General features: G+C 52.2%; 1 protein-coding gene across 1 annotated transcript; it reads right to left on the minus strand.

Moving 5' to 3' along the window:
- Positions 1 to 310: 310 nt before the first annotated feature.
- On the minus strand, positions 311 to 13,160 carry KCTD10 (potassium channel tetramerization domain containing 10). The gene is made up of 7 exons (XM_033075674.1): positions 13,084 to 13,160; positions 10,939 to 11,152; positions 6,216 to 6,385; positions 5,647 to 5,733; positions 5,009 to 5,061; positions 4,080 to 4,275; positions 311 to 3,529 (listed from the first exon to the last, which is right to left on the minus strand). The coding sequence occupies exons 1-7, from the start codon at positions 13,084 to 13,086 to the stop codon at positions 3,311 to 3,313; spliced, it is 942 nt and encodes a 313-aa protein (XP_032931565.1). The 5' UTR covers positions 13,087 to 13,160; the 3' UTR covers positions 311 to 3,310.
- Positions 13,161 to 13,196: the final 36 nt, after the last annotated feature.

The raw sequence follows: 13,196 nt of genomic DNA on the forward strand, positions 1-13,196 counted from the left end.
ATCTCATCTCTGAGAGGTCAGGAAGGATTAGGACAGAAGCCAAAAGGCTTCTCTAGCTGTACTTGGAGTCACTACTCAGGAGCACTGCAAGAAGTGCAGAGCAGTGTTAACCCTGGTCTAAAAACAACTTTTCTCAAGGCAGACTGACCAGAGAGAATCCCAACAGCTGGGGCCTCTCCCACAGGGAGGGCTGGGAGGTCAAACTGACATTAATTAAGATGGAGTTCTGATATTTCATCCCAAAACTTCCTCCAGCCACACAGCCCCTGAGGACATCGAGCTCCAAGCAAGTAATAAAGTGACTCGCATGTAAATATGAAATATCTTCTAATTTATTGTGTTATATTAAAAAAAAACAACAAAAGTACATATTGCAAACATCAACCATACACTGAAATCCAGCTGAAGCTTGTTCTGTGCAGAAGTCTGGACAGGTGGGAATGATTGTACAGAACAGGAATTTGCTGTTGTCCATGAAACAATTCCATTAAGACTCTAAGGTAGGATGGGAGCTTGGAGCCCTGCCCAGGTGCTGTGGCTCAGGGGATCCAAACCTGCCTTGGGGAAGTGCAGGAGCAGCTGCTTTGGTGCTACAGGGAGAGAGGTGGGGAGGGGACACCAGGGCTGGTCCCTGTCCCCTCCTTGTGCAGCCCCACCCGGGTCAGGAGCTGGGAGGGGACAAAATCCCTTCCCCAGGGGGACTTTCCTCACTGCTGGTGCTGGAGAATGGCAGCAGCCAGCTCTGCTCTCCCTGGCACTGGGAGGCAGGGAAGGATAATCTGAAGAGCTGCTTGTGCCCAGGACACCTGCCCTGAGCCCCAGCTGCACCTGAGAGCTCAGAGTAAAACCACTTAGAGTAACGAGGCTCAGGACTGAGAGCATTTGTGCAAGGGCATGAGCAGGTGTGCCCAGAGCAAGGACAGGGACAGCAGGTAAAGGACAGTCCCCAGGACACAGCTTGGCTGCACCACTCCAGCACCCCAAGGGTGAGAGCAGGAGTGAGTTAAGGCAGAGTCTGCCCACAAACACAGGAACAAGACTGAAATTGAAACTTGAACTCTCCTGGAGTGATTTTGCTAAACCAACAGCTCTACAAAGCACTGTACAAAGATTAAAAACAGCCCTCCCCTGGTTTTTAAGAACTTAGTTTGCATAACCTGGAAGGGAAAAGCCTGAAGCCAGTTAAGGATCTATTTACAGAGAAGTTAATCACGTAGCTGTGACCTGTCAGGTGCTTAGTACTGCTGTCACCTCCTGGGGCTGAAGCTGCTCTGCCCCACAGGACAGGATTTGGTCAGCACAGCCAGGGATGAGCTGTCCTGAGCCTGCTGGAGAGTAGCTCCTGGCTGCAGTGAGCAGGGTTTGCTGCAGGACTGGTGCTGGTCCCTGTTCACCCTCTGCTGAGGCACAGCCTCACCCTCAAGGGCAGCAGGGCTGTTCCAGATGCTGAGATGCTCAGTAACAGCCCAGTAATCACCAGTAAGTGTCAAAATAACACAGTGATGGAGAAACAGCAGTCCTGGACCTCCCTGCCTTGCCCCCAGCTTATCCCAGCCCTGAGGGGAGAGAGGCACTGGCTCCTTCCCCCTCTGCACTGCTCCAGCCCCAGAGGGTGCTGCAAACAGGTGTCAGAACAACTCAAACTGGAAGCCCTGAGGTGTCAGGACGGAGCTGAAGCTGCTGAACCCCAGGGAGACTGTGGAGCTCTCAGTGAACAATCAGCAGCTGCAGGAGAAAGAGGAGACAAGGACAACATCCCCACCTGCCACAGCCAGCAGCTGCCTGCAGTGTGGAGAAGTCTTTGGTTACTAGAAAGATGGCCTCAGATTAAATTGGAAATGTTTGAGCTTTACTTGATGATCCAAAATTGCACAGCCACTTCATGGTGTGTCTCAGCCTCTACCAACGAGCTCTGTGGAACAGAAGAACGTGGCTGGTGCTGCTGCAGCACCTTGGGTTTTTACACTGTTCCCATGTCCTTTGCAGCCCTGAGCCAGGAGCAGGGAGCCTTGGAGCAGGAACACAGAGCTGCTGCTCCAGAGGAGTGTGGCTCTTAAAGCCAGTGCTGAATATTCCAGAGAAAGGGTCAAAAGAAACTCTAGCCCAGGGCAGAGTGCTCTGGTGTCACTCACAGGTGCTGCTGCAGTGCAAGTTTAACACTTCCTACCTCAGGTTTCTCTCCCTCCCAGCACTGGTGACCTGAAGTGTCACAGCTGTGGCTCTGCTGCCAGCCCTATGGAATGACACCCCACCTCCCACCATCACTGTCACTTGACTCCACAATAGGCAACAGGAGACAAGGAGGTAGATAAAATATTCATTGACAGGAGAAAAGCACTTGTAGAAAACCACAGTGCAGTGGCCTTCTCCAGGCTCTGCCCTTCCACACACAGCTGCCATGGCTGGGAATAGTTGGAATACCCTCAGGATGAAGTCAAACAGGGAATATCTGCCTCTGGCTGTTTCCTCTCACTCAATGCTCCTGCATCAGTTCCAGAAGGGAACCAGGGCTGCTGCCCCCACCAACACCCCCCAGCATGGGGGGATTGACCCTGTTGTGACCCCTGGTACTGGGAGCTGCTGGAAACCAGGCTCAGGCAGAAGCTCTAAGCACTGACCAGTACCAACACTACTCCTAGGGAAAGCAACCATGGACAATTTGCTCCTGATTCTCCTCCTTTAGGAGGAATTTTAACCTTGAACCGTAAGGACAAAACAGGGATGGGTGTCCCACTCAGTGCTGCAGAGACTCCACTGAAGCCTTGGAGGAACAGATCCTGAGAGCTGTGGGGAACCTGAGGGAGCAGCCCCTGCTCCCTCCCACTGCTCTGAGGGGTCCCTCTGCCCCCAGCAGTCCAGGAATCTCATCAGCCTGTGCCATTTGTTCTTTGGGGAGACACCCAAGGCACTCCCAAGCTGTCTCCCAGGAGCCCTGGGTCCAGGTCCCTGCCTTTCCCCCCAGCCCAGGAGGGTCAGGGAGTGCCTGGAGGGAAGGAGGGTGGCTGGCTGACCTTTTGTTTGTTGTTTAGGTTTTAAAGTGCAGGATCATTACCAAAGCCACAGGAAGCCAGTCCTCCTCCTCTCCAGCACAAAACAGCAACACAAGAGTGCTAAAAATTCCGGGCATTTCTCCAGCTGCTCAACAGGCCCTTCCAGGCTGCCCAGTAACCTCACCGATCCTCGCCCTACAACTACCGCATTTAAATACCCCAAATAACCTAGAGTTTGTTACAAATCCCAATTTACAGAGTGTGCTGGACAGGAGTTACACTGCCTGGTCCTGCTGCAGGGCAGCCCCTTCTCCCCAGGCTCACTGGTGCAGGTGGGCCCTGTCGTCCGGGCGCTTGATGTGGATCCTGCGCACGCGCTCGATGCGCTCCCGCTCCTCGTCCTCCTCCAGGTGGTGGGAGCGCCCTGCAGCCCCTCCTGTGGCTTCCAGGAGGGCATTGTCCGGCCCCCTCCCATCCTGGGATTCGTACAGCAGAATGTTCAGGGTCTCCTCGTAAATTCTGGCTTCTGGGAACTCCACCTGGCAGGCAGGAAGAGAAGGTCACACCCTGAGGCACCAGAGGTTCCTGATATCTGCTGTTACAGTTCCCTAACTGCACCCCAGACACAGGAACCCTTTCAGGCACAATCCTTTCTATTTATTTTTGAGTCCTACAGCCAGTTGGGTTTTTACCAGAACCAGGCAGGTTTCCCCTGGGAAAGGGAGGAACACAGGGAAGGTGTGCCACTGCTGGATCCTCCTTCCATGGGGGTGTGCAACCACGGAATGGTTTGGGTTGGGAGGACCTTAAATTTCATTTAGTTCCAACCCTAAATCATCTACTTGCAACTCCCAAACCCAAATGTGGTTAAATGCACAAGTTTGTCTGAAGATAGAGCTGGACTGAGCATTATGGAATATCCCAGTGCTTTATGGAATATCCCAACTGCTCCTGCTGTACCCCCAGGACGAGCTCAGTGCTGCCCCACTCTCAGTGCATTGATTATCCCCCAGAGCTGCTGAACAGTGACAAAGTGCCAGCCTGTTCAGCTGTCAGTGCCAGGCTGGAGCATTCCCAGTTTTCCTGTACCTTGGTCTGCTTTTTCTCTGTGGCATAAACGATGGAGGTGCAGCAGACCTCGGCGATCTTGCGGCCCTGCCCGTAGAAGGACCAGCAGCAGATCTCATCCCCAATGACATCCTTGATGAACAGCACCCTCCCGTTGAACCTCAGGGACAGCTTGTCAAAGAGCTCAATGTTCTTCAGCATGTTGTCATCAGAGTTGCTGTGGGAATAGAGGCAGCAGCAGGAATTTACAGAGCACATGGGGAGAGCGGGAGCAGTGAGCATTGGCAGCCCTGAGATCCCAGATTCCTGGGTCACAGAATCCCAGGATTGTTTGGGTTGGAGGGACCTTAAAGCCCATCCACCTTCCACTAACCCATGCTGCTTCAAGCCCCATCCAACCTGGATGCTTCCAGGGACGAGGCAAACCCAAGAAATTAATTCTTTTTATTTCACTACTACAAGTAGGAAAACCTGAAGCAGCAGCAGCAATACAACAGCAACAGCCCTGTGAACAACTGTCCAAGGCCATTTCACCCAGGTGCAAAATCCTATCAGCCAAATCAAATTGAGCTCAGCACCCTGGATGGGCACTGTTACGTCATAAAACTTGCAGGGGAATAAGAGACAGAGAATAAGGCCCTCAGTTTGATGATTTCACTGAGCTCGCTGTGTTCAACTACCAGACTACAATCCATAGGAATGCAGACAGCACTTGGCCAGGAGCCTCTGCCAGCTGCACCTAAGGATTAGAGGAACTCCTCTGGCACAGAAATAGCACAGGCTCAGCCTTCCATGGATAACAGCAGACTCTATTCTGAGTCCAGTTTGAAATTAATTGGGAAAAAATGGAGTGCCTGCCAACACCAATCTGTCACTGGGTCTGGGGGAAGAAAAATGAAATTTTTATAGTTTATGAAAAACTTCCAACAATTCCAGCTGAAGTCACTTACCTGGTGTAGGAATATTTGTTGTTGCTTCTGTTATAGAGGAGCTTCACTGCTGGCTGTAAGAAACAAAGCACAGCTGAGTTCCAGGGAGCACAGCCAGAGCTGGAACCTCAGCTCAGCCCACGGCCCCACAGAGAAGCTGCAATGACAAATTCCCAGTGGGATTTTGGTGTTGTTACTGCTGCTGCTGCAAACCTGTGGTGCACAGGCTGGCAATGGGGCTGGAATCCCTCCTGACCCCTTCTAGGACTGGATCCTCATCTATTCTTATCCTTCCTCTTTCTTATCAGCACCTCCTGCTATGTGCAGGACACTTTTCACTACCCCAGGTTGCTCCAAGCGCTGTCCAACCTGGCCTTGGACAATTCCATGGATGGAGCAGCCACAGCTGCCCTGGGCAACCTGAGCCAGGGCCTCATCACCCTCACAGGAAGATTTTTTTCCTCATATCCCATCCAACCCTGCCCTCCTTCAGTTTAAAGGCATCACCCCTTATCCTGCCACTCCATCCCTGTCCAGCTCTCCAGTTCTCTTGGAGCCCCTTTAGGCACTGGAAGGAGCTCTGAGGTCTCCCCAAAGCCTTGTCCTCTCCAGGCTGGACACCCCCAGCTCTCCCCAGGGCACATCTCAGTCTCTCTCACCTTGTTGGAGGTTGCAATCAGCTTCTGCTCCTCCTTGGAGGAGGTGATCACCGGGACCTTGCAGAAGGGCTCGTACGCGTCCTTGTTCTGTGGGAGCAAGAACCAAAGAGCAGCTGAGTGACAGCACATCCCAGGGCACACCCACATTTCCTGGGAATGATCTCTGCTGAGGGGTCAGTGTCCAGGCTGTCCCTGTGGTGGTTTCTGGGCTGTAGCTGGCCAGCATCACTCTTCTGAGAGCACCTGAGGTATCCATTCCTGCTCTGCACCACTGAATGTCCTGTGCAGCAGGATCTGGAATGGGGCTTCTCTCAGACAGGACATCAGTGACAGTGGCATCAAACCCAAGATGGGAACCTCAGAACACAACACAGAACACAACAGGACTCCCAGCAGCTCTGGGCAGAAGCTGCTTTTCCTGGATGTGACCAGACTCCAGCAGACAGCAACACAAACTATTCCAATTTCCATCCCAGCCTCCCAAATCACCACGTGAAGACCAAGAGAAAATCCCACTCTGCCCAGATGCTGCTGCCCACCCCCAGCTGCCCCCTGAGCCCCGTGCCCACCTGCAGGGCTGCCTGGCATTCATCCACCAGCCCCTGCACCAGGTAGTACTTGGCCTCAGCCAGCAGCTCCTCGATCTCCCGGCGGCTCTCGGGGAGCGGCACAGCCCCGTCCCGCAGGTAGTTCAGGATTGTCCCAAAGTGCTTCCCACAGCGGTCGATCAGGATCCAGCCTGGGGACACAGCAGGGACAGGAAGGAGAAGCTGAGATGAATGTGGTAAAAAAGGCCTTGCCAGAGCAAACTGAAGGACAGGATGGAATTGGGAGTGTGAGGATGGAACGGGGAATGTGAGCACAGCACAGCTGGAGCTTAGGATCATGGCGCAGAAAATCACGGAATGGTTTGGGTTGGAAGGGAACTTAAAGATCATCCAGTCCCACCCCTGCCACGGACAGGGACATCTTCCATTATCCCAGGCTGCTCCAAGCTCCATCCAGCCTGGCCTTGGACACTTCCAGAGATCCAGGGGCAGCCACAGCTTCTCTGGGACAAACTTCTTCCCTGCCCTCTGGCAGTGAGAAACCATTCCCCCTTGTCTTGTCCCTCCATTCCCTTTTCCAAAGTCCCTCTCCAGCTCTCCTGGAGTCCCTCTAGGCACTGCAAAGTGCTCCAAAGTCTCCATGGAAGAAAAGAGCTACAACCAAAGCTGTGGGTGCAGGATCCACATTTCACCTCTCACTGCTGGAGCTGGAAAAGTCAGGCAGTGCCGAGGCTGGAGCTGCCCTGAGCGAACACATGGCCACTCTCACAGGCTGAGGCTCAGGAATGCAGCGAGGAAACGCTTGTGGGGAAGCAGTCATATTTTGGACAAATAAGGAAAGTAGGTTAAAGCAGCCCCTGTGTGTTCTGCATGAATGGAATTAGAAGGAAAAGTCTGAACATTTGGTTCAATCTGGAAAGGGAACGTGGTTCTTTCTGAGAGGAGACACTCTGCAGCAGCTCACTCCTGGCTTCCCAGTTCCCTCATTCCTGCTGTCCACAGACAACACAAAGTGTGCTCCAAGTGTGATTTTACAGGCTGGAACAACAAACTAGAGACAGAAGTGATGGAACAAAGGACTGATCCAAGCTGATGGCTAATCCAACTACAGCAGAAAAAAGCCCATTTGGCAGTGCAGAGTATGGAAAGCAAGAAATCCCATTTTAGTGGGAGATTCAGTGGAAAGTGTCTCTGCCCATGGCAGGGGTGGAACAAGGTGAGCTTAAAAGTCCCTTCTGACCCAAACCATTCTGGGATTCCCTGATAAAGAGGAAGCACAAGCCACAGTAACAAACCAGGACATCCATTCCACAAATGCAGCTGCTTCCCAAGCTCACTGGAGCACACAGAAAAGTGAAGGGCCAGCTGAGAGCAGAATCACCATCCCCAAACTCCTCTGTGATTCCTCACAGGCTGCAAAAATCTGCTGCAACTTCATGTTTACAGATGGTGAAACTGAAGCAGAATTGCTCATTTTCATGTGGGGATGAGAAAACACTTCAGTAACATTGCAAAATCTCAGTGACCACTAAAAGAGCTTTAAAAACTTCTCTGTTTCCCCCAAACAGCCCAAAGGAGATGAGTCACAGGGAAGTGACCCTGCTGCCACTCGGCCACAGCACAGCCATCAAGTGGGTTGAAGTCTTTTAAAGCTATTTCTTAATTGCAATGCTCCAAAAACATCCTGTGATCCATTTAGGAAGGGACACAGAATCCATGGGCTGCATGGAACACAGAATCATGGAATGGTTTGGGTTGCAAGGGAACTTAGAAGTTTATTCAGTTCCAATCCCCTGCACTGGCAGGGCCACCTTCTACTGTCTCAGGTTGCTCCAGCCTGGCCTTGGACACTTCCAGGGATGGGGAAGCTTCCCTGGGAATTCCATCCCAGCACCTCACCACCCTCACAGGGTGGATTTCTTCCCAATATCCCACCTATTCCTGCCCTCTGGCAATTTGAAGCCATCCCCACTTGTTCTGTCACTCCAGGCCCTTGCAAATAATCCTTCCCCATTTTTTCTCAGCTCCTTCAGGCCCTGAAGTCACACTTAGGTCACTCCAGAGCATTCCCTTCTCCAGGTGAACAATCCCAGCCCTCCCAGCAGGGCTGCTCCATCCCTCTGCTCATCCTGGTGTCTCCTCTGGACTCTCCAGCAGCTCCAGGTGCTCCCTGTGCTGGGGCAGCTCTGCAGGGGGGGTCTCACCTGGGCAGAGGGGCAGAGCCCTCCCTCCCCTCACTGCCTTGTCACACCTTTAGGAAATTCATCTTTGTTTTACAGGAATTCTCAAGGACAGGATGCAAACACTCCAGCTAAAACCTGACATTTTCCAAGCCAGCCCTGGCAGGTGAAACAGGAGCCTGACATTGGACACTGCCTGAGTGTGTCTTATCAGCAGCTGGACCAGGAACAGCTTCCCCACCAACAGCAGCAGAGAGACAGGGGAAAAAAGAGAATTGGAAATGGATGGATGCACCTGGAAAACTCACATCCTTCTCCCTGCTCATTACCATCCAAAGAAAATGTTCCAAATATGCTGATTTGCTACAGTTCATCAATAATTTCTAAGCTGAAAACAATCATTGCCACCTACAACCAGAGAAGCCCAGGCTGTTCTCCTCCAGCCTGAGGAGCAGCAGGTTGGAATTGCTCAGCTGGGAGGAGGAGCTGGGATCTGAATCCCAGACACAGAGCAGGACCCTGTGTGCCACATTCCAGACTGGTTAAACCCAACTCCTTCCACTTGCTCCCCAAGCCTGGCTTCTTTTCCTAAGAAACATTTTGTTTGGTGCCAGGTTTTGGGTGTGAGGAGGATTTTGAAGAATTCCAGATAAAAAGTGTTTCCTTTAGCAGCCCCAGTGCTATTGTCCCAGTTTCCAGGCAAGGGGAGATAAAGCAAGAACTGCAGCAATGGGAGTGTCTGTGTTACAACATACAGGAAGTATCAAATTCCTCTTAAAACACAAACTGGTTCCATGGAACAATCCCACATAGACACCGTGGGAGTCACAGCAAAACAAAACCTGGGATTTTATATCCCAAACATAATATTTTAGCAGGAGAAACTCCAGTTATCCTCAGATTTGGGGTGCTAACAGCACCTGCACTTCCAGAGCCTCTGAGCCCTGGGATTGGGATGTCCCAGCCCTCCTGTACCTGCCAGGGTGAGTTTGCAAAATGAATTTGGAATTTCCAATCCATTTCCAACCATGGGAAATCTGGAATTATCAAATTCAACGAAGCAGCTTCAGGGAGGGACAGGAAGATCCACCTCAAGTTTAGCAAAGGGAGAGGGTTCACAACATTTCCACTCCTCCAAGGTGTTGATTCCCATTTGACAGTTTTTTCCCCAAATTTGACCCCACAGACTGACTTTTTTATGCAACCTCCATGGTCTGTATCCAGGATAAGCATCCCAGAGCTCCTTAGATCCAGAGCCCCCAAATCACAGCATCCACATTCCTGCTTTATCCTGGCCTGGGATTACACCTGGAACAACACAGCTTTGTTTTCCCCAGCTTAAATATAAGGACTTCTGGCAAAACCAGGAATATTCAGCTAATCAGGTTGTATTTTTACTTTTTTTTTCCTTCAAATCTACTTCCTTTTATCTCAGGAAAGCTTATCATAAACCTCTAAACAGAGTATTTAAAGTACTCAACACTCAGTCCAACCCACCTCACCCTGGGAGGTATTTTCTCTATTTTCAGCAAATTCAAACAAAATTTTCAAACAATAATTAACTAATCCCAAGGGAGGTGTTTGAACCTCCAGGCTCAGCTTTGCAGAGGCTGTTGTTAAAGACAAAGTTCCTTAAATATTGTTATGGGTAAAATATCAGAGTGAAAATAAAGCTGAGCTTCCAATTAAACTCTGGCACACCCATAACGTGGGAATGTAGAGATAAAATTCCAAATTTTCTGAAAATTCTGCAACTGGTTCTGTTTTAGGGAAATCAGTTGTCAGTAGTCCCACAGGAAAATTGTTTCATTTTAAAAAATCAGCTCTTAACTCATTAATACCTATGTTCAGAGCATGTTTTATATTTTATTTATAAGCAAGGAGATAAGAAGAGGGAATGGCATTGTGAGATTCCAAAAGGACACACAAGGATTCCTAATCACTATCCCCGCCCTTCTCCCATAGGCTTCAGAGCTTTAATGTCAGTATTCTGAAAGGAAAAGATGCTCCAGATGCCACCTGGGCCTGACAGGAGCTTTGGCACTTCTTAGTGTCCCTCTGCAGCTCAGGCAACCACTCATGTCATCCTTGTCTTTTGTTCCACTGTATAATCATGGAATCATGGAACAACAGCGTGGTTTGGGTTGGGAGGATTATTTAGTTCACTCCTTGCCATGAGCAAGCCCAGGTTGCTCCAAGTTCCATCCAGCCTGGCCTGGGACACTTCAGTGATCCAGGGGCAGGCACAGCTTCTCTGGGCACTCTGTGCCAGGGCCTCAGCACCCACACAGGGAAAGATTTCTTCCCAATATCTAATCCAAACCTATTCTCTTGTCCTGCCACTTCAGGGCTTATAAACATTCTCCCTGTCATTCTTGTGGCTCCTTCAGGCACTGAAAGGCCACAATTACATCACCCCAAACCTGCCTTTTGTCCAGGTTGAACAATCCCAACTCTCCCTTGCAGGAGAGATCCTCCATCCATCCAACCCTACAAACAGAAACTCCTCTGAGCTTTGCAGGACCCCTGTGCCCTTCCCTGCCCAGGAACACCCCAATCCTTACCTTCACTGTCTGTGAGCACCTCCATGCGCCCACTGAACATGGCCTTGAGCATGGTGTCCTGCTTGGTCAGGGTCTGCATGGTGGTGTAGTACAGGGCTCCCCCCACGTTCAGCTTCACGTACTTGGAGCTGGGGCTGCTCCCCTTGAAGGACGTCGTGCGCGTCGCGGCCGCCGGCACTGCTGAGCTCACCACGCTCTCTCCCGACATCTCTTCCTGCAAGGACAGGGGATCCCAGCTCAAGGGAGCAGTTCTCACTTCAAGAGTGCAATTCCCAGCTCAGGAGAGCAACTTCTAGCTCAAGGAAGGAGTTCCCAGCTCAAGAGAACAATTCCTAGCTCAAGAGAACAATTCCCACTTCAAGGAAGCAGTTTCCACTTCAAGGAAGCAGTTCCCACTTCAAGAGTGTAATTCTCAGCTCAGGAGAGCAACTTCTAGATCAAGGAAGCAGCTCCCAGCTCAGGAGAGCAGTTTCTAGTTCAAGGAAGGAGTTCCCAGCTCAGGAGTGCAGCTCCCAGCTCAAAAGAGCAGCTCCCTCTTCAAGAGAGCAATTCCCAGCTCACGGAAGCAGTTCCTGTTTCAAGAGTGCAATTCCCAGCTCAGGAGAGCAATTTCTAGATCAAGGAAGCAGCTCCCAGCTCAAGGAAGCTGCTCCCAGCTCAGGAGAGCAGTTTCTAGTTCAAGGAAGGAGCTCCCAGCTCAAGAGAGCAGCTCCCTCTTCAAGAGAGCAATTCCCAGCTCAAGGAAGCAGTTCCTGTTTCCAGAGTGCAATTCCCAGCTCAGGAGAGCAGTTTCTAGCCCAAGGAAGGAGTTCCCACCCTGGAGGTGTGACAGCCCTGCTCACACCGGGTGTTTCACACCCCAGCTCCTCCCGCGGCTCTTTGTGCAAAGTTCTCAAGTGTTTTAAATGTTTCACTGTCAGGAACTGAAGGACATTCCTGCCCCCATTTTTTTTTCCCTGGGAGAAGCCCTGGGAATGCTGAGCGGGGTTTGCACTGCAAAGCCAATGCTTTCCCACAACAACTGCTTTCATTTCTTACACAACTCGGACAGCTTAAAGCTCTTACTCCATCAATAATCTGGGATGGAATTGGGCAATTCCCAACACACACAAGTAGAGCAGACGATTCCTGAGAGTCCAAATGCAGAAATCAACAGATTCCCAAGTGCTAAAAAGCAGAATATCCACAGGTTTTCCAAGCTTTTTCCCTTAAAGCAAAACAGGGAGAGCACACGCGAGCTCTTCCCTGCTCTTCCTGCAGCCTCCAGCCACATTCCTGTCACCGAGTCACACTGGCACAGGCACACGGTGGCTCAGCACCACAAATGCCCCCAGAGCCGCTAAATCTTTAATCGCTGGGAGCCTCCGTGGTTCTGTTTTCCCTCAGGGTGGGATAATTAAGCCCCTCCATCCCTGCTCCTCCAGCTCCCACGGCTCTGGGATGAGCTGAACCGAAGGATTTTTATTTCAGTGCCATTAAACTCCCAATGGAGGAAGGGCAGGGACGGCCTAGAGACCATTCCATCATCTCTGGGATGCACAGGCAGCACCCTCAGCTCACATTCCAGCTCCCTCCACTACCACAACACCCCAGCTTGGGCAGGGGATTGTAGAGGGGATTTACCCTATTAAACTCCCAAATCCCAGCCCTGCCCTCCCCAAACCACCGGCCCCAGGCCAAGGGGCTCGTAGGGCACCGGACACGCGCAAACCGGAGCGTGACCATCGCGAGTCCCCCCGGGCCCCCCTCTCCAACCTCGGGGCCGGAGCAGAGCCCCAGCCCGCCCCTGGGGACTGCCACGCATCAACACCGCTCCGCTCTCGGGGGCTGCACCAGCACCAGCGGTCCTGGGCAGGACCAGCACCCACATTCCGCCTCTCTCAGTCCCTCTCCCATGGCCCAAAGCCCCGCTGAGCCCCCCGCCCCTGAGTCACTCAGCTGTACCCCCAGAGCTGGAGCCCGCTATGAGCCCCATCAGCCTCCCCATCCCCACTAAGGCCCGGAGCCCCTCTCAATCCCCTCCCTATTTCCCGTTCCCCATCACCCCTCCGCCCCTCCAGCCCCTCCTCCCCCGCGAGGCCCGGAGCCCACCCCCGCCCCCCAGGTCCGTCCCCCGCGGTCCCGAGCCGCCGTTTCCCCGCTCACCATGAACGGCGCCGCAGCCCCTCGGACCGAGCGAGCGGGAGCGCCGGGCGGGAACTTCCGCCCCTCGCTCGCTTCCGGCCCCGCCCGGGTGCGCCCCCAAACCCGTCCGATGG

This window comes from Catharus ustulatus, chromosome 18, assembly GCF_009819885.2.
Source record: "Catharus ustulatus isolate bCatUst1 chromosome 18, bCatUst1.pri.v2, whole genome shotgun sequence".
NCBI lineage: Eukaryota > Metazoa > Chordata > Aves > Passeriformes > Turdidae > Catharus > Catharus ustulatus.